This window comes from Sciurus carolinensis, chromosome 1, assembly GCF_902686445.1.
Source record: "Sciurus carolinensis chromosome 1, mSciCar1.2, whole genome shotgun sequence".
NCBI classification, from domain to species: domain Eukaryota; kingdom Metazoa; phylum Chordata; class Mammalia; order Rodentia; family Sciuridae; genus Sciurus; species Sciurus carolinensis.
Genome location: NC_062213.1, coordinates 46,633,948 through 46,654,305, shown reverse-complemented (window position 1 = coordinate 46,654,305; position 20,358 = coordinate 46,633,948). Strand labels below are relative to the sequence as shown.

The 20,358-nt window shown below is 33.8% G+C and overlaps 1 protein-coding gene across 1 annotated transcript in view; it reads right to left on the bottom strand.

Annotated features, from left to right (window-relative positions):
* Positions 1–6,475: 6,475 nt before the first annotated feature.
* Pip4p2 (phosphatidylinositol-4,5-bisphosphate 4-phosphatase 2) overlaps positions 6,476–20,358 on the bottom strand; it is a 49,137-nt gene continuing 35,254 nt past the window's right edge. The window contains exons 6-7 of the mRNA XM_047544142.1: positions 10,011–10,101; positions 6,476–9,129 (exon numbers count right to left, since the gene is read on the bottom strand). Of these exons, the coding sequence (XP_047400098.1) occupies positions 8,986–9,129; positions 10,011–10,101 (235 nt within the window). The 3' untranslated portion in view covers positions 6,476–8,985. The remainder of the gene's footprint in view (positions 9,130–10,010; positions 10,102–20,358) is intronic.

The following is a 20,358-nucleotide window of genomic DNA, read 5'->3' as shown; positions in this document are numbered from 1 at the left end:
GATAGGGTTTAGTACTTAAAACTGTGGCATTCCAAAGCACTTCCACGTGTGGTCAGGTTATTGCTAGATATCTTGGTGTAGAAGTGGCTCCGAGAAAGACTCCTGCTATCTATTGAGACCACTCACCTGGCATCAGAGCCTACAGAGCAGGATCAGGTGATGGGTCCTAATAAGAACTTATCCTGCAGAGTAAGGTACCTGAAGTCAGTGGACAGTGGAGTCAATGCATTCATCCAGCCCCCAGCTATAGAAAATTGTAAGCTCAGGATTCAGTTCTCATCAATCTAGTCAAAATAGATGTTTTTCTTCTTCAGGAATATGTTTAACAATGCATCACATTTTACGTTTTACAATAAAATTATTTTGTATTATTATGTGAAGTTAATAGAAATTATTTTAACAATATTATTGTAAAAAATTCAGGTAAAATCAGTAATTTATTGAAGGGAAAAGATAAATTTTTAAATAGAAATAATAGACTCAATTTTTATACTTGACAAAGGAAAATGAACCCCATAATTGAAACTAGAAATATTGGCATCTTTAAGGATAATGAAATAATACAACAAATTCTTTACAACAAGAACTTGACAAACAGGTTAATGACCCTTAGCAATTTAAAGAGTACTCAGGGTTAGTTACTGCCCAAGAAGACTTGAAGTGCCTTGAAATCAGAGTTCACACAAATTTATGACAGATTTTCCCAAATTTACCAACATTAAAAATTGACATTATTACTGACAAATAATGTGAACAAATTGTGAAAATCAAATTTTCTAAGCTTAAAATAATTTCGGTAGAATACTAAATTATCCTTTCTCATTAGAGATAATTATCAAATGATAAAGCAATCAGCAATTTTAAAGCTAAAAAACAGTGGTGTTTCAGGCAATTAATTTCAAATACTTTTCTGAATTTTTTATGTTTGTGGCATTTGTCATTCTTTTAAAAATTGGCTTCATTGCTTTTCTTGTTCTAAGTGGATATCTGCTTTGCCTCTTCACCATCTCTGCCCTCCACCCCCACAAAAAAGACTTGGAGAAGAATGCAAGAAAAGGAAGAGTCAAAATAGGACTCCCAGTTAGAAGGATAATAATTCACAGTTAACAGGTGTCAGTACTTGTAAGTAGTATTTTATTCACAAATTTTCATAGAAAGTACCTAGGACTACAAAGTACATAGAACTAGTAGCATGAGCACATGCTCACACAAACATACTCGTACACACACACCATTTAGTTACCTCTTCACTCTTCTGGTACACACTGTCTAGTGAGGGTCCAAATATACAAACCAACAGCTCCAAATGGATAATCCCAATGTTATGATTAAGTCACTTTGTCTTAACCTAGGGGTTCAGGAAAAACTGAAGAGGTAGCCCTCTATTTACCAAGTTATCTTCTTACCAACCTCCTACCAAGTTTGCCTCTCATTTATTTCCAAAGATTTTCAAAACAATTTATGGAGACTGTACACACAAACACACACATACACTTTTAATTATTACAGTAATTAGAATTATTCACAGTTTTTCTTTCCACAATTTCAGTTTACTCATGGTCAACAGTGATCTAAAGATTTAAAGAAAAATTCCAGAAATAATTCGTAAGTTTCAAATTCATGTTGTTTTGAGCAGTGCTCTGTTCTATCTCAGACACGAATCATTCCTTTGTCCAGTGTATCCATGCTGTACACCCTACATGCCCATTAATCACTTTCTGTCTCACTTACCAGATGCTCTCAGTATCACAGGACTTGTTTTCAAATAACCTTTATTTTGCATAATAATGGTTCCAAAGCATAAGAGTAATGATTTTGAAGTTTTGTTATAGTTTATTCCTATAAACTATAACAATAAAACTAGTTCTAATTATTAGTACTATTAGTAGTAATCTCTTACTATGCCTAATTTATAAATTAAACTTTATCATAAATATGTATGTATAAGAAAAAAAACAGTATACATAGGATCCAATGATTTTTGCAGTTTCAGGAAACCCACTGGGGATCTGGGATTATATCCCCCATAAATAAAGGGATAGGTATTATTGAATAACAGTGTGTTAAATGCTATAATAAAGAGCTGGTATGATTCAGTTCAGCTTAGTTAAGCAAAAAAAATTTTGAAGGCCTACACTTATTATGTGCTAGGAATTGAGGATACAAAGAGGAACTGAAATAAAACTATTATGATTGATGCACAATTAAGAAGACAATGATAGTCTAATAATAGTGCCTACCACAAGACCCTGGGTTCAGTCCCCAGACCACAAAAAAAAAAAATAGTGCCTACAAACTAATAATTAAAACAGAGGGTAGTATATGTAGTGAAAGTTTTTACAGAAAACCAAAGTATCACAAAGAAATACATAATTCTATTGAATGGTGGGAGAAGAGGGATCACAGGACGGTTTGTATAAGAGATAATGTCTAAGCAGGATGTTCAAGAATAAAAAATTTACCCACTTTTAGGAAAGGATATTCTTTTGAAGGCAGAAAGACAAGCCCAAAGGCGTATAGGAATGAAACAGCAGTCAGTACAAGAATACACCAGCGATTCTATCCTACAGAAACATTAATATACAAGAGATTGCTTGGTAGTAGCTTAATATTAAGCTAAAAAAAGGATGAAGCCTTTTTTATATCTTTTATAAGGATATGGAAAAACACTAAAGGATTCTAGTTTGGGTGTAATAATATATGTATTAGTCAGTTTTTGTCTCATTGACAAATAATTGAGAAAAACAAAGGAGGAAAGATTTATTTTGGCACCCAGTTTCTGACCAATTGTCTGCATTGCTTTGGTCTTGATGTGAGGCAGAACATCATAGCAGAAAGGCATAAAAGAAGGAAGCTGCTCACCATGGCAGCTGGAAACATGAGAGAGCAAGGAAGGGACTGGGCACAAGAAATATGCTTCCAGGGCATGCCCCAAGTGACCCACTTCATACCAACTCCATCCTATTTCCTACAGTTTCTATCACCTCCCAATAATATCATCAGATAATTAATCCCTCTGCTGATGAGGTCAGAGCCCTCATGATCCAATCAGTCCCTAAGAGCGCCACATTTGAACATTGTTGCATTGGGGACCAAGCTTTCAGTACATGAGTTTTGGAGGGTCACTTCATATCCAAGCCATGACATGTCCATCTGGAAAAGAATTACTTAAGTAACAGCGGAAAATGGATTTGGAAGAGGGTAGGAAGCAGGGAAGGCAAGAAGAGAGGCAGGGAAACTAGTTCAGAAGTTTAACAGTAATCCAGGCAATGCATATGAGTGCCATAAGGGAGGTAGACAGTTTTCATGAAGAAAGAATAGTGCACCTAGCTGAAAGCATAAGGGAGAACTGCTAGAGTGTAAAGAGTATGAAAATGAGGCTAGGTGTATTGGTGCACACCTGTAATCCTAGTGTCTTGGGAGTCTGAGGCAGGAGGATTGTGAGTTCAAAGTCAGCCTCACCAACAGTGAGGTGCTAAGCAACTCCGTGAGATCCTGTCTCTAAAAGGAATACAAATAAGGCTGGGGATGTGGCTCAATGGTTAAGTGCCCCTGAGATCAATCCCTGGTACAAAAAAAAAAAAAAAAAAAAAAAAAAAAAAAAAAACAGTATGAGAATGAGAAGTGAAAATGGTAATGTCAGCTATTAACTTGGGGCACCCAGATGGATATAGGTCTCAATTAAAAGATATTGTGATGTTCCTGAGAAGACATCAGGGAATGGATATAGGAGAAAGACACCTACTGTGGACAGCAGCAAGACTTTTAGGTTTTAACTGTCAAAGAATTGAGTCTAGACTATAGCAGTAGGCCATTTCCATTTAAATCAGTGACACATGATAAGAATGAAAATCAGGAATTGAAGTGCATTGATAATGAGGGTATAAAAAGAGATCTGTGGATGGAAGATGGTAAGGAAAGAGGAAGCTATGAAGGAAGAAGGCAAGCATGAAGGAAGAGACCAGGAAAAAATAGCATTATATAAGCTAAGGAATTCTCCATACATCTCTAAAATTCTAGACAAAGGCTTAATAATTAATAAAAATCTTAACATATTTTGTCCATAATTATTGAAATGTCTAATAACTCAAGCCAAAGTTGAATTTGATGTGGAAATATCAGAAAAGGCAAAGTTTTTTTTCAGAAAAAAGTTTTAAAGTTCTATATTCAGCTGTTATTGACACATAATCCACTCAGGGTATTAAAAAAATTGGAGAAATGTGTATGATAATTTCTTATTTACTAAGTTACCTTAAATGACTATTACAAAACTGAAAGGACTATGGGAGATCGAAGATTTTCATCTACTAAATTACAAAATACTCCTTTCCTAGATCTGATACCATATTTTGCAGGGAAGTTCCAAAAAATATGGGTTCTTTATTTTCCTGCTTTTTATGTAACATTCTACCCTAAGTTAAACACATGCACATAAAGCAAAATAAAGAGAGCATAGTGTTTAAATTTGTATGTATAATGAATTAAAAATTAAAGGCCTTTATCTTTTTACTAGTATGTTGTGCATTTTACAGTCATGTTAATTAATTTGCCATCACAAGATAAAAAGAAATTATATTATTTGATGTTCGTTGCATGTCAATTTCCTCATGTTTAATACATAATACTACTATTGTCTATGATTTTGTTAATTTTAAGAAGAAAATTGGTATATAACATTTATATAAATTAACATATTTTAAATTAATGTATATAATATCAAGTTCCTAAAAATACTTTGAGTATTCTTTATTTTGAAATGAATACTTAGGATAAATTTTTCTATTAGTTTTCTTTTCACAGGTGAGCTACAGACAATGAACAGCAGGGGGCACAAAACTCAAAAGTAAGTTACTATAAAGTGAAGCACAATAAAATCTCTTATAGTGGAAAGCAGATAGATTTTGGAAGTAGCAGTTTGTTTCCAGCTGACTCCATCACATATAAGCTAAGTGATCTTTATTTAATGATTTAACCTCTTTAGAATAATAATTATGATGGAGATTAAATGTTAACATATGTAACATGGCTCAATAAACACTAGGGCTTTTTTCTTTATTTCTTATTACACACATGTGTATGTGTACACCAGAACATACAATGAGTAAATGGAAATTTAGACTTTTTGGCAATATATGCAGATCATGAACATGGACATGATTATAGACAGAAGAGCCATATCAAAACTAAATAAAACTAAGCAAATAAATGGCATTCTTTACTCAAATGCAAGCAGTTTTTCCTATATGAGAAAATATGAGTGTCAGAGAAAGTAAAGGTAAACATATGCATATTCTTTCAACATGGTATATAATGACAGTGTTTTTTCAGGATATGATCCAGAAAATATAATTATCTGGGAGTGATTGGTTTTAAAGACAGATTCTTGTCCTACTTAAATCTAGCTTTTCAGATCTATGAAAAAAACACCTTCATATCCTCTTATAAAAGAGAACAAGGATACTTACTTCCTTGGATACTGTGAATATTTAAACAGTACATTTTATGAAACTAGTAGCATTGTACCTGGCCCATGTCCTTAGTAGGTTCCTTTACTTTTTTTTTTTTCTAAAATGACATATGTATATTCACAAATGCCTTGATCAAGAATACCTGATTTTGGTGTCATTTTTTCTCTTTTCTAAAAGAACTAAAGAAATTTTCTCTACATTGGACAGGAGAGGACTAATTGTTCCTTTTTTATGGTTAGTGGCTATGGTGTATTATTTCAAATAACATTTTCCCCAGCACTTTTTATGTTACTAGGCATTGGAAGACATGCTCTATTTTTAAAAGCAACTTTGAATATAAAGTCTCATAAATTTGAATTTAATTAAAATTTTATGTCCTTATATAGGAGTAAGCTTAACTATGTATTTGGTAACTGTAAAGGTTTAATCAGCTGGGTATGGTGGAGCAAGCCTATAATTCCAGTGACTTGGGAGTTTGAGGTAGGAGGATCCCAAGTTCAAGGCCAACCTGGGCAATGTAAGAAGACCCCATCTCAAAGTAAATAAAAAGTGCTAGGATTGTATCTCAGTGGTAGTGTGACCCTGGGTTCAATCCCCAGTTCAACAAAATAACAACAACAAAACCACCACCAACAACAACAACAACAGAACCTCAAGATTTTTTTATTAGTGAAATTCATTAGTCTGAATTTTAGAAAATTTACTTTAAAACTTCCAAATCTAAATGAAAAGATAGCAAATAATGATGGGATCATCACATATCATTCTTACCTATTTATCAAGAGCAAAACAAACTTTCCAATTACAAATCTAGTACAAAACAATTTTTAAAATTTATCTCTGCATAAAGAGAATTACTCTGAAACTTTTGTTGTTTTATTTCCTTAGTTTTTAATGCATACACAAAATTTATTTTTATCCAAAGTGAATCATACTGCACATATTAATTTATAATTTGATTTTGTCATATGATATTTTGTTAACCATTTCCAATTTAGTAGATAAAAATTTTCATCATATTCTGAGTGTCTGCATATTATTACATAGTATGAGTATACCAAATTATTTTACCCATCCCCCATTATGGTTTTATTTTTTTGTTTTAATACATACAATAAACTAAAATGTGATAAACCTCATTGTGCATATATTATCTTCTACTCCAAAGAAAATAGAAGGTGTGTGTGTGTGTGTGTGTGTGACTGTGTACATGCACACATATGTATGTTTTCTCATATCTCCATAATTAAAAGGATATTATTGCTCTTTTTCATTCTTTGTTAATGTGGTAGATAAAAAATACTTTATTTAGTTTACATTCTTTGATTATTAGTAAATTGAAAAAAGTTCATGTTTGATTATTTATACTTCTTCCTTCATGAATTGCTTTTCATGCCTTTATTTCCTTCCCTTATTACATAGATTAACACTGTTTTGAAAATATCTTCACCAGTTTGTCTTTTGTCTTCTTTGGTTTTTATTTATCTATTTTTCACATAGTAGTTTCTGAGGTGTTCATTTGGTTTCAGTCACCCACTTTATCCGTCCTTTACTATATGATTTCTGCTTTTAGGTTCTACTTAGAAAGCTTTTCCTAAACCTGAAATTATAATATTTACCTATATATTCTGGCACAAAACATAAACACACACATGTTTAAAATAAAATTCAGTCATTTATTCATTCATGCATATTCATTCGTTCATGTACACTGAGCACATATATAATAGGAACTGTTCTAAATGGGAATAAAGCAGTGAATAACATTTGCAAGGTTTCTTCTCTCATGGAGTTATATTCCAGAAGGAATTGGATGGTGTATTATATAATTTAATGTGGGATTTCAAATCTAAGGGGAAAGAAGGTATTGACTATTCAATATATGATGTTGTTGCAACTAGTTAATCATTAAGAAAAGAAAAAATTAGAGTATTTCATATTGAACATCAAGCACATTACAAATGAATTTAAAATATGGTTTTTTTAATTCATGAAAACAGTAGAAAAAACAAATATATAAAATACTATATCTTCTTAAACATGAAAACTTTAGAGTGGGATCTCAAGGCAATTTTGGAAATGATATCTTAATTTTTAAAATGGACTAGAACAAAGTAATTTTTGAACAATAATCTTTATTAGTGTAGTTTCAAAGGTACATATAATCCTGAGCTACTGCATTTATACATTTATCATTTACTCTTTGAAGTTTACATGTATTTTGCTCCAAACTCTCTGGTGAGTACACTTTTATACTAATCAGGAACATAAATAATTTAAAATATTAGTCTTATCCCTGGTATCACCAATTAATTTACTCAGATCATCTCATTAGCTAATTCTATAACATGAAAGACTTCAGAATATTACTTCTCAATTAAGCAATTTCTTTTTCAAAACTGCAAAGATGGGCAGTGCAAGAGCTGATTCCGAAAGTCCTAGTGAATTCTTAGAAACTATGTTTCTCTTTATCTGTGATCTGTTTTCTTAAATTAATTGGGTAATTGTCTAGTCAGTTATATTTGAGAAGAGTGATAAGAGTACCTCTAATCTTAACATTTTAGCTAGTGCAAAATGTCATAGGCTCCTTTCACATATAAGTGGTACATAATTATCCCAACAAGAAAAATTCCCCATGATCTAATGAAAAGAAACATAACCCAATGTAAATATTTTTGATTAAATGGTTCAGTATTATAAAATATGTCATGTGAAATACTTCCTCAAGTCTCTATAAAGGAATACATACAGTGGATTAACATTAAATTACATAAATGCAGAATTTTTTAAATTGGTAAATAAAAAGAAAAAAAGAAAGGCAAAAATCCTGTGATCTTTGAGAAAAGACATTTATCCAACATTTTCAACTGTGAACAAATAAATATTTTCATTCTTGTATTTTAAATTACTACCAAAATATTGTATCTTTCTACAAACAACAAAAAACAAGCATACGGTTATCTAGAAATGTTTCTCTGACAACAATGTTGAGTTTTTGAAAGTACACTCAATTCTTTTCCTGAATAAGGTCACTATAATCTTAGGTTAAAATTACTGTAAGCAGTTCAAGCAAATGCATATTGCTTTCATTTTAAAGCAAGCAATTTTGATGCTGTTTAATTAAGATGTAAGTATAAATGTGAAATGATTGTAGAAACATTTATAAACACTTCTTGGAAATACTTACAGATCAGCAATTAATGGAATAACACATTTGAACATAAGAAAGAGTGATATTATGTTATGTTTGGTGACATCCAAAAATATCTTTAATTGATTTAAAAGAACATAAAAACACAGCTTTGTTATTTTGAATTTGAAAACCTAGCAGCAAAACAAACTATTTGCATAAAATGCAGTGCAATGAGCATTTACTCATAAAAGGCTCCCAAAGTCTTGAAACTATTAAACATAAACCAGAATGGAATCCATTAGGATAAACGATTGAAAGATGTCCAGAATAGCTTATCAAGAACTGCTAGACGCTCTCACCTGCATCACTGAATCATAAGCAAGCTTATGCAAAACTATGTTCTGGATAACTGACTCTTATGGCTCCCCAATAACAAGCTCGGATAAGGCAGATCAAACCTAAAAGATAAGCAATTGCCCAAGAAACATAGGTTGCATGAAATCGTCTCGCAAAGTCTTGGGTGCCAACCTAAAATAAAAAGCAATATAAAACAAAAGATTAGAAACTTCAAGAAACTATCTGTTCACCCTGCATCAACTTATGTGTGATTCATATAAAGTACATCCCCAAACTGAAGCCACAAATTTTCTATAAAACACAAGGTGTATCTGTTGAATGTAATTAACAAACCATACTACGACTTACATTAACTATAAATTTTATGAAATAAACCAAAAAAACCACACTAAATATGTTACCTCCACGAGGTATTTAATCTATGTGACTCTTTACTGTCCTGTGACACTGTAGAACATTGCTAGTAATATGGGACAGTATACTAACTGCAGAACACAGGAGCATGAAAAGCAAATGATCACAAAACAGATCAGTTCCTTCCTCTTCTCCTGGCATAATCCCCATGCCAACTGTTTCAGTGTCCTCTAAAAAGAATCCATCCTCATATTGGTAATAAATCTCTGCTTGATATGGATTAAGAGAAGAATGATTTTTCAGACTTCCATAGCAGAATGATTATTGTTTTGAATATAAGATATTCCATGGCCATGCAAAGTTGGTTCTGTCACTGAATAAAAACAAATGAGCTTTTGTTAATGGATGGTAAATCTCCCAATGTTAAGTACTTTCAGAGGGGTCCAAAGACATCCTTTTACCTGGATGGGAGAACGTCATTAAAATCTGGTCCATGGAAAAAACAAAAAACCAAACCAAAACAAAACAAAACAAAACACCAGGTCAATGGATGGGCCTCTGATTGCCCATAGTCCCTCAGAAGTTCCTGGGCCTGCGGAGGCAGCATTCTCAGAGGTCACTAAAGGTTGTCCCAGACCTCATCACTGGTTTATGTTGATAAAATTAAGAGAGAATTCTAACAGCAAATTAGTACTCACAGTTAATCCCACTCCAATGAAAATACATATCATTCCAATGGTAATATATGCACAGCAGCGTCTTCGTGGAAGTGCACTACCCACTGAAGAGCTGCAAATTCACGACAGCAAAAGAGAACATTTAGTATTTACATCAAAATTCTTCTTTCAGCTTTGTGAGTTCTTACCTCTGGCTTTAGTAACACTAATTTATAAACTTTCATTCATTTCTTCACCTGGACAGACAATATGCATGAAAATGTCATTTTCAATGAGTGATAAAGTCATACAAATGCATTTATGATATAATTATGCTTTAAACAAAATTCAAGCCTTGGTCATTGACAGTATCTAACACCGTGACCCCTGATGACATAACAAGATAATCTGTTTGCAAAGAATCTCTTCAGGAATAGAAAAGTTTTACTGTCTTATAATAGCATTTGATTTTTAATTCAGTTGTAATGCTTTATGTTTAGTGTAGGAAAAATAGAAAAGAATAAAAAAGAAAAGGAAAATTACTTATAATCACACCACCACAATATACCAATCAACAATCTGGCATATCCTCCTGTGATTGGTTTTACTTATCAATATATAGCAAAAGCATTTTCCTATGTCATTAGGTATTCTCAAACTCTAATTCTGATAACTGAACAATTAGCCTATTCCCTACAAGTACATACTTAGAGCGCTTTATTATAAATTATGCCAGCTAAGCTTCATTTAAGAGTTGTACTTATTTTTCATCATTTTCCTAAATTTTTTTAGAATTAGGATGACAAAAATGAAGGAATTAAACTTTTCAAGACTTTTAATATATTCTGCCAAAAAGCCAGTAGGAAATTCATAAAAGCATATGCTACGATTATACTTCTCAAATGAAATTCCAAATGCAATAATATTTAGCTTTCTCACTTTCTGATATTTGTAGTTTACAAAATGATACAAGTATAACAGAGATCAAATAACCAAATTAGCACTTTTTTCTCTAAGAATACACACATCTAATAACACACCATTTGCCAGGCACTGTTAGTGAAAGACATTATGAAGTATCATCTTTGTATAGCCACTGTCAAAATCATGCCCAATCCACTGTAATCTCTTAAGGAATGTAACTGAATAAGTGAAAAACAGAAATGTATCATTCACTAGCTATCATTTAGAAATGTGCTAGTCCAAAGAGGTTAATTTTGCCTAACAAAACCATTTCCTTTAATACCTACATCTTTTTTAAAATCAGTGAAATCTGCTACAAATATAGATCATATATTTTCTGAATATTTAAACCCATACATAAACATCTGGATGACCTAGCGGTCATCATTAATTACCGTGTTGCACAGATTTCTATCAGGAGTTAGGAGGGCATGCAAAATTTACTGTTTTATGCTTTATTTAGCCTTAGATTCATTTTGGTTCCAATTTCTGTCCAACCATTTAGTGGGTTTTCCTGCCTTACACCTTATAGCTGGTGGTTGTTTCTCATTACTACCTGTGTACCTCCCTCTGGCAGTCTAATCTACCATGCATCAGAAACCACCTAAGCTTCTTAGAATTATGTACTGAAAAAGTCAAAGGTTCTAAATGCATAGTAGAGCATCTTTTCTGTGGACCAAGAGAATAACCTGAGTGCACCAATTTCAGACTGTGAATTCTGCTTAGAAAACCTGTGCCCTTTCATCATCACTCAGTCACTACTTCTGAAGTCTTCATTATGGTTTGGATATAAGATGTCCCCTCAAACAAAGTTCCTGCTAATACAGGAATATTGAAGGTTAAATGATCAAATTATGAGCATGTAACCAGGAGGTGGGTCACTAGAGGCATGACCTGGAAGTGCTCGCTCTCTCTCTCTCTCTCTTTCTTCTCACCTTCCTGACCCCACCATGAGCTGAGCAGCTTTTCTCCACTGGGCCCTACCCCCATGATGTGCTGCCTCACCTTGAAACCAGAGCAATGCCGTCGGCCATACATGAAGGGAGACCTCTGAAACCATGAGCCCCCAATACATTTTCCCTCCTCTAAGGTGTTATTGTTGGGTATGAAAATTAACTAAAACAATCTCCTAGAAAATAAAGAATCTACTCTTACTCCACAACCAAAGTGCTATGTCACCCCAGAGACGGGACTATGACCAACAAACACTGAGGCCTGAATAACAGATCTTTTACAAGTTTAATACAGATGTAGTATCTGTACACAACATTAGAATTGTTGTGTGTGGGTAAAACTTTATGTGTATGTGTGTTGAAGTATATGCATCTGTGATTTGCCCTTTTTATAATGTCTCTGCATAAGACTTCCGTATTGGTATATGAAGGTGTAGTACATTCATTTTCACAACTACCTTTTATTTTATGAATATAATGTAGTTTAGTCATTCTCCCTATTGACATACATTCAGGTTTTTTCTTAATATTTTACTAATATAACAATGTTGCTTTATAAATAGTTTTAAAGATATTTTTGAGACAAGGTCTTGCTAAGTTGCTAAGGCTGACTTCAAACTTGTGATCCTCTTGCCTCCGTCGCCCAAGTCATTCACATTAAGGTATGTGCTATTCACACCTGGCAACGATGCTACTTTGAACACTCTTTGATGTTTCTTCATTTTATATCTGCAGCCACTTCTCAAACATATACTTAGGAATATGCTATATCATAGCATATTTTTAATAAGTATCAAATTTATATCCCCAGAAAAACTATGTGAGTGGTACCACTGTGTCACTCAAATTCTCATGACACTTCAACGCTTAGTATTGTTCTCATTTTTTAAAATTTCATGGGTGAAATGACATCTTATTGTGATTTTAGTATGTAAAGCCCTGGTTTTTAGCAAAGTTAACCATCTTTTCAAATGCTAGTTGACTATTCCTTTTCTTTCACTGTTACTTGTTTATTTTTATCTATGGCCCCTTGTCTTGTGCTGCCTTTTACTTACTGATACACAGAGGACATTTGCATAATCTGGATACTATCCCAGGCAGCCTGTATATACTGATTATATCTTCTTATAGTCTGTTTTTTAAATTTACTTTAATAACATCTTTTGATGAAGTTTTTACTTAAAAAAATGTAATGTAAGGTAATTCAAATATGGTCAAAATTATTAATCTTTTCCTTTACGGTTTTTGATTTTTTGTGGCTTATTAAGTAAATTCTTTCTTAACATCTGTCACAAAGAAAGCTTTCTATCTTTTAAAAGTATTAAAATTTTGCTTTATGTATTTATGTCTTTGTCCACAATAATATAGTCCTTATAACTCCTGGTGTTAATTTTATACATTTTCAAGTTATAGTATTTGGTGTGTTCAAGTTCAGATTTTATCTTTCACAATATGTATCTTTTTCCAATTTTTTACTTTTATCCTATGTTCTCATATTTTGTGTTTCTTCTTTAAATTTTATATAAGTGTTTTAAGTCTGGCCTGATAATTTCAAGTAAATTTTACTGTCAAGATTAGTCTGATGTATGGAGTATTTCTATCACCTTATTTTGCTTTTGATTTTTTCTGTATTTCTTGTACTCTTCCACATTCTTTTCCAGACTTCTTTTGGATTAATTATGATTCTTCTATTTCACTTTCCACTTACTACTTTGAAAGTTTTACAATTTCATTCAAGTTGCCCTTAAAATTTTAACATTAATATACTTTTAAAAATGAAAACCATCTAGTAAGTACCTTACAGTAAATATAAGGATCTTAGAAAGCATGACTTGAAACAGTCCAGTCCCAACTTGCATATTATTATTATGCAATATTTAAGTTCTATGTGTATTTTCTCCAAATTTGTTAGTATTAATGTTTTACTACTTTATACAATTGGTGTTCCCAGTAATATTTGTAATTTTCTGGTTTTCCTTTTCTTCTTTCATTGCAGAAATTTCTTCTGGAATATTTTTCCATTTTCTCTAGTTCACCTTTTAGAAGTTTTTGTTGTTGTTGTTGTTGTTGTTTTAAGTGATGCATCAAGATGGTATTTTCTGAGTGTCTTTGTTGGTTGGTTTTGTATCTAAAAAGATCTTTATTTTACTTTCCTTTTACTGTGTGTTTTAGATAGGTCTATAACCCAGTTCAACAGATACTTTCTCAGTATTTTTAAACTTGTTCTCTGACTTTCCATTTTTGTTGTTGAGGTGTTTGCTGATACAATTTACCTTTTTCATCTCTTCCTTTTGTGGTAGGTTTTTTTTTTTTTTCCTGACCTACTCTTTTCTTGAATACTACTAGAAGGATTTTACCATGAGGAGGGAGTGTTCCAACCTCTCCACCTTCTGTGAGCCCAAGGCCAGGCCACCTCTCTCATTCTTACTGGAACACCCTTGGCATACTCCTAGTTATCATTTCATCTTCACTTTGGGGCCCTGGAATCTTAGCTCTCATATAACTGAATTATACATCTTGATGTTTGTTACAGTTGTTTTTTTCATATTATTGGATTTAAAAGGCAAAAGCATATACAATAATGAAAAGAGTGAATTTCCAAGAGGAAAGGTCTCAAAGATCCAATGATTCACTCTCCAAATTACTTATATTCTCATTCATGAAAATACCCTATAAAACACAAGGATTATGAGGGAGCCCTGGAAAATGCTAGTGTGGCTAAGGCTGTAGAAATTTATAAGGGAACAGTCACCATATTCTCTTAATATTCAGATGAGGAAACCATGGAGGCTCCATTAGGTGGGTGCTATGTTTTGCAAATAGTTTAGCCCCTTGGAAACTGATGTTAGAGTTTACTCTCTCTGGTGTGGTAGAAAGAAAGAGGGTAGAAAGTTAATCTGGATAGTATGCATAGTCAAGACCTATGGAAAGCAATCAGGACTAGATAAGGTCATCATGGTAGAACCCTATAATTGAATCCTGGTAGATTTATGAAGACTGGGAGAGGGCTAGGGTGCAGCTCAGTGCTAGAGTACCCTAGCATGCACAGGGTCCTGAGTTCAATCTACAGTACCAAAAAAAAGGGGCGGCGGGAGAAAGGTCAGACAGACTTCCCTGTCCCTTGCTGTGATACTCTGCAATGCCCCAGGGTTCTAAGAGAAAGGCGGCCAACCCAACATGTGGACTCTTGATCTTGGATCCCAAATGTGAGCTAAAAGAAACTCCTTTTATTTATAAAGCATGAAGTCTCAGGCATTTCTTTACAGTAATGGAAAACAGTAATTCAGTGAGGTTTAAGGATAGAGCAAGATGTGAATAGATGGAGGAGTAAGTCACTTTAGCTGATAATAGTGTGTTCAGGTACGAAAAAAAAAAAGAAAAGAATTTTGTTCAAGGAACAAGCAGAATAACCTTTCAGCTAGAGGAGGTTTCTCAGGTGAACAGTAGAAGCAAGGGATATTTCAGCTAATCGGTGAAGTCACATGAGTGATTTCTAGGTGTGCAAGGGTGAGGAAGATAATAAGGGAATAGCCAGGCTGTCCCAGACCTAGAAAGATGAGATTACAGAACATTAGAAAGAAACTGTCTAACGTCTCCAAGGAAGTATAAGAATTTATTGAGACTGGAACACAGGGGTTCTGTATAAAGGTGGAACAGAAAAGATACCACTAGGGTAGTTAAGCAGAGACTTAGACCTGGAGAGCAGTATATGTCTTGCTAAGAATATCTGAGTTTAATCTAGGACTTTCTGCAATATGCTTATGGTACAACATGTAGAATATTTCTTCCAAAAAAATAAGCTTTTTTCTCAGAATAATTTATGTGCCATTAAATAGGCAATCCTAGGATAAAAATGGAAATACTGTATTCTTGGGTTATGCAGTATGCAATCTACACAAGTAGTAAGGTTTGCAGTCAACTTGGGAGCTACTGAAAAATTTGAAGCCAGAGAATTTAAAGTCATACAGATATTTGGGCATCATTATTCTAATAATGGATGAAGAACTTCAAGGATGGAGGCCAAGAGATAATTTAGAAAAGCACTGTATTAGTCCTACTGAGAGATGCTGAATGCATGAACTAAAATAGGAATGGCAAGAATAAGAGGACAAAAGTAAATGTCAAAAGACAGCATTGATAGAATATTATCATTTAGATATGGGCAATGTAGAAAAAATATACCCATATTTCTGATGGGTAGGTAGATGGGAAAATATGCATTAGTATAATATATTCATCAATACACAAGGAAGATTAGTTTGGAGAATAGGGTAGGGAAATTGTCCATGGTGTGTTTAAGATATTGGTGAGATAACAGGTTGAAATACATACAGGTAAGATAGTTAATAGAGATCATATATCTATATCTGCAGTTCCAGAGAGGGGTCTGTAATGATATGATGACATACAAGTGACATAGAAACATGAGAGAACCCAGAAACAACGTGGTCAAGCTCCAACTCTGGAGAACAGCAGTGTTTAACAACATGGAAAAGAAAACCAGAGCAACAAAGGAAATAACAAAGGAGTGTTCCGAGAAGTGGAAAAACTCAGGAGAAAATGGTATCTGAAAACCATGAAAGGAACAAATTTTAAGGGAAAAAACACCCACGGTGACCAACAGTACTCAGAGCAAACAAGCAAGATAAGGACTGAGCTATTATAGGACCTTGCAATTGGACGTGACTTTCCTCAGGGCAAATTCAGTGGCTTAGTGGTGTTTTACTCCAGAGAGAGTGGAAAGACACAATCAAATAAAGGCAAAAGCCTTATAAAGAAGAGACCTACCTCTGTCCAAGAAGAGGAAATGAAGTGAGCATAGACAGAATTAGGTTTATAGGTAGGAGTGTGAAGTTGCATGAGTCACAGAGAGTCCCAGTCATCTCAGAGCAGTAGAAGGCAACTTACCAGCAGGGACCGAGAGAGCAGAGAGACTAAGAGGGAGTTTTTAAAAAAAAAAAAAAGAGGAAGAGTAACTATGTAGAGATAGCTGTTTGAGGAATAGTGCAGAGAGTTAATCAAGGATACAAAAAAAGGAATCTAGAGTAAGGCATTAGCTAAAGGGTGAAGCTGTACTTTTATAAAGAGTTTATCAATACCAAATTTTTCAGTTTTCAGGTATCCTGGTAGGGGAATGGATAATTGTTATCAACATAGATATTGTGCAAAAAAAAAGAATATGAAAAAATAGATGGGACAAAGACTTTAGCAAACCTAGGAGACTCAAAAATATCTGTGTTCATAATGAATGTATCATTCTCAAACACACCTCTTCTAGATCCTGAATTCCCCATTTTAGTGGATGATTCCATAGCCTTTCTGAAATAAGGTCATCCTAGACCCCAGTTTCTTTCCCCTACGCCTTCACATTCAGTCCCATCTATCCTGTTTCCTGAATGGTGCACCTGCGCTTTGACTCCTCTGTGCTTTGACTCCTCTGTGCATTTGCACAGCAGCTCCTTCTGCATTAAACCATCTAAGTCCTGCTTTACATGATTCCCCCTCATCTTCCATAACTTAGTTCATACATTACTCCCTCCTGAAAGCCTTCACTCACACTCCCCCTTTCTTCCCATCTTCAGAGCAGAGCATCCTGGCCATGTCTCTTTGAAAGCACTTAAAACTTCACTGTAATTATCTATTCTCTCACTTTGCCCATAAAACTAAGTTCCTTGACAGCAAGATTATGTCTTTTATTTATTTATTTATTTTATTTTTATTTTATTTTATTTTTTTTGGTGCTGAGGATTGAACCCAGGGCCTTGTGCTTACAAGGCAAGCACTCTACCGACTGAGCTATCTCCCCAGCCCCAGATTATGTCTTTTATTTTGAGCAGCCAGTACCTAGCGCAGGACTGTTTGTTGAATTAATGAATAATTCTAAAAGATAGTACTAAAGAGCAAATTAAGCCGAGCACAGTGGCCCATGCCTGTAATCCCAAGGGCTTGGAAGGCTAAGGCAGGAGGATCGCTAATTCAAAGCGAGTCTCAGCAAAAGTGAGGCACTAAGCAACTGAGTAAGACCCTGTCTCTAAATAAAATACAAAAAATAGAGCTGGGAATGTAGCTCAGTGATCGAGTGCCCCAGTACCCCCCTCCCAAAATCAAATTAAAAGGCTAGCATTTGAGAGTAATAGTCTGCTATTCATCAATGATGTAGAAGAAACAATATTCAAGGAGCATTATCATGGATTAAAACAATGTTTCTGTGAGTCTTAGGTCTATTATAACCTTTGCATGATTGCATTTTTTTCAGAATGCTAAATCTACCTCTCCAGGTGGATAGTGGCTATGATCTGCCCAATTAAAAGAAAAACATCACCTTCACTTACAGCACCCCAGCCACTGTGTGAGGAAGAAGCAGTAACTGAGGAAATGCTTCTCCATCTCTGGACCTCTGGGGCAAGCTTCCCTACATGTTCATGAGACAGATAAATGATGCATGAGTTTCCAAGTAATGATTTATGACCTCCTGTAACTCAAAAGTAAATTTGGGATATTTGTGTTAAAGAAATAAAATTCTGTCTCATATTGTTACTCCAACTGACCCATCCCTTTGTTATGAAGAAAAACATAAAAAAATAAAAGAAATCTAAATATCAGCTATGAATGTTCATGTGATAACAGCATCTGCCCTCAAACAAGTAATGACTGCCCTGAGTCCTCCCATGCTTAGCATGTGACTCTGAGGCCATAAACCTTCCTCTTCAAATGATGTGTAAGCTGATTTATTCTACGTGAGTTTCTAAGCAAGTTGTTCCCCAGTAATTATTACAAATTCTTCTTTATATTAATACCACTGTCTTGTGATCAGAGCATCTAAACATTCAATACTTATTTTTTTTTACCAGCAAAAATATTGCCATTGTGCTAAAATAATTAACAAAATAATTTCCCTTGAGCAACTTCTTTAACCTCTCTTTAACAGTTCCTCATCTGTAAAATGAGTATGGAAATCCCTGCATCCCAGGACGGCTGTAAAGACTGGAGCTAGTGTTTATGTGCTTGGCACAGACTCTGCTATCACAAGAAGTCTCTGCTTTCTATTGTCTATCATTTTTAATCCAATTTAATGTTTTTGGTATCTGCAATTTAGATATCTGAAAGATATCTGAAATTTAGTTTTGTTCGTTTTTGTGAAAATGCTGATAATATACAGAAATATGTATCGTTCACATGCATATTCTCATATGTTGGGGGTGTGTAGGTATGTCCCTCAAATAAGAATTTTTCTGTGTATTTATTCAGGGTCATCTACTTTTTTTCTCCATGTAAAGATTTCTACTGAATTAATAATTTAGATGATTAATTTCACAAATGAAAAGGAAATATCTGTTCTTTGGAAGCTAAAAATATGCTGTAAAGAAGTCATTCTCTTAGGGCTAAATTTAGTTGGAATCAGACCTAACAGATAAATGGAGGCATTTTATTACATATAGTCTACATTTCAGCCACTTAATTCTTTTCTTCTAGGAACCATTCTTGGGATTTCTCTACTCTCAAACTAGATAAGATATTCATATACGAATGATCAGACAAATAAAATTACTATCCCTATATTCTCAATTTTAAAAATTGAATTTTGGAAACATTCCAATTTCCTTTGCTTAAGCTATAATTCACACATATAAGTAGAGGATAGTTTAATTGAAAATTCATGATCCAAATACAAGCTGTGCATTAAAGAATTAACTTAGCAGGCCTGAGTCTGCTGTCCTTAGAAAGCCCTGCACACAACTTTGGCCCTTAACTTAAGATTTTGAGAGAGTTTGCACTATTCCCTGACGGATCAGTGCAACTAACTAGATATGAATTGTCCGTGTAAATAAACAATATGGCTTATGCTGAACATCCACTTTCCTTTAGGTGTTTGGAATTTTGGTACGTGTGAGGTAATGGGTGTCTATGTGACCAGCTCCATGTTTCTCAGTAGATAAGATTTTGCATGCAAGGTAACAATTCACCACTGAGGACTCCACCGGAAGAGGGCTCTTGGAAGCTTAGCCCTGGTGTCCTATGGATTTTGCCTCTTTCACCTTCTCCCTATATTGATTTTGCTTTATTTATTTATTTGATTTTTGTTGTAAAAAATCATATCTGTACCACTATATAGTAATTCCTCAGTTCTCCTAGAAAATCTTGGCATGGCCTTGTGGACTCCCAATAATAGAGACCATAAAATTCCTTCAATCAAAATATCACCTGTTGTTTCAACCTTTTATATTGGTTTTTGTTATTTTCCTTAAGTACAATGATTTAGAAATAGAAGTAAACCAAATAACTGAGATAAAGAAATAATTAAATAAGCTGCCATCAATAATAAACTTATCAACAGGGAATGAAAAGATCTAATATTACTTAACAATGAATTCTAAAACAAACTAGGTTTTCTCCTAGTTTACAGTTCCTTTTATAAATTATTAGCAATAGATTGTAACTTACTTTTTTTTTTCTTTATTTTCGTATTGTAACTT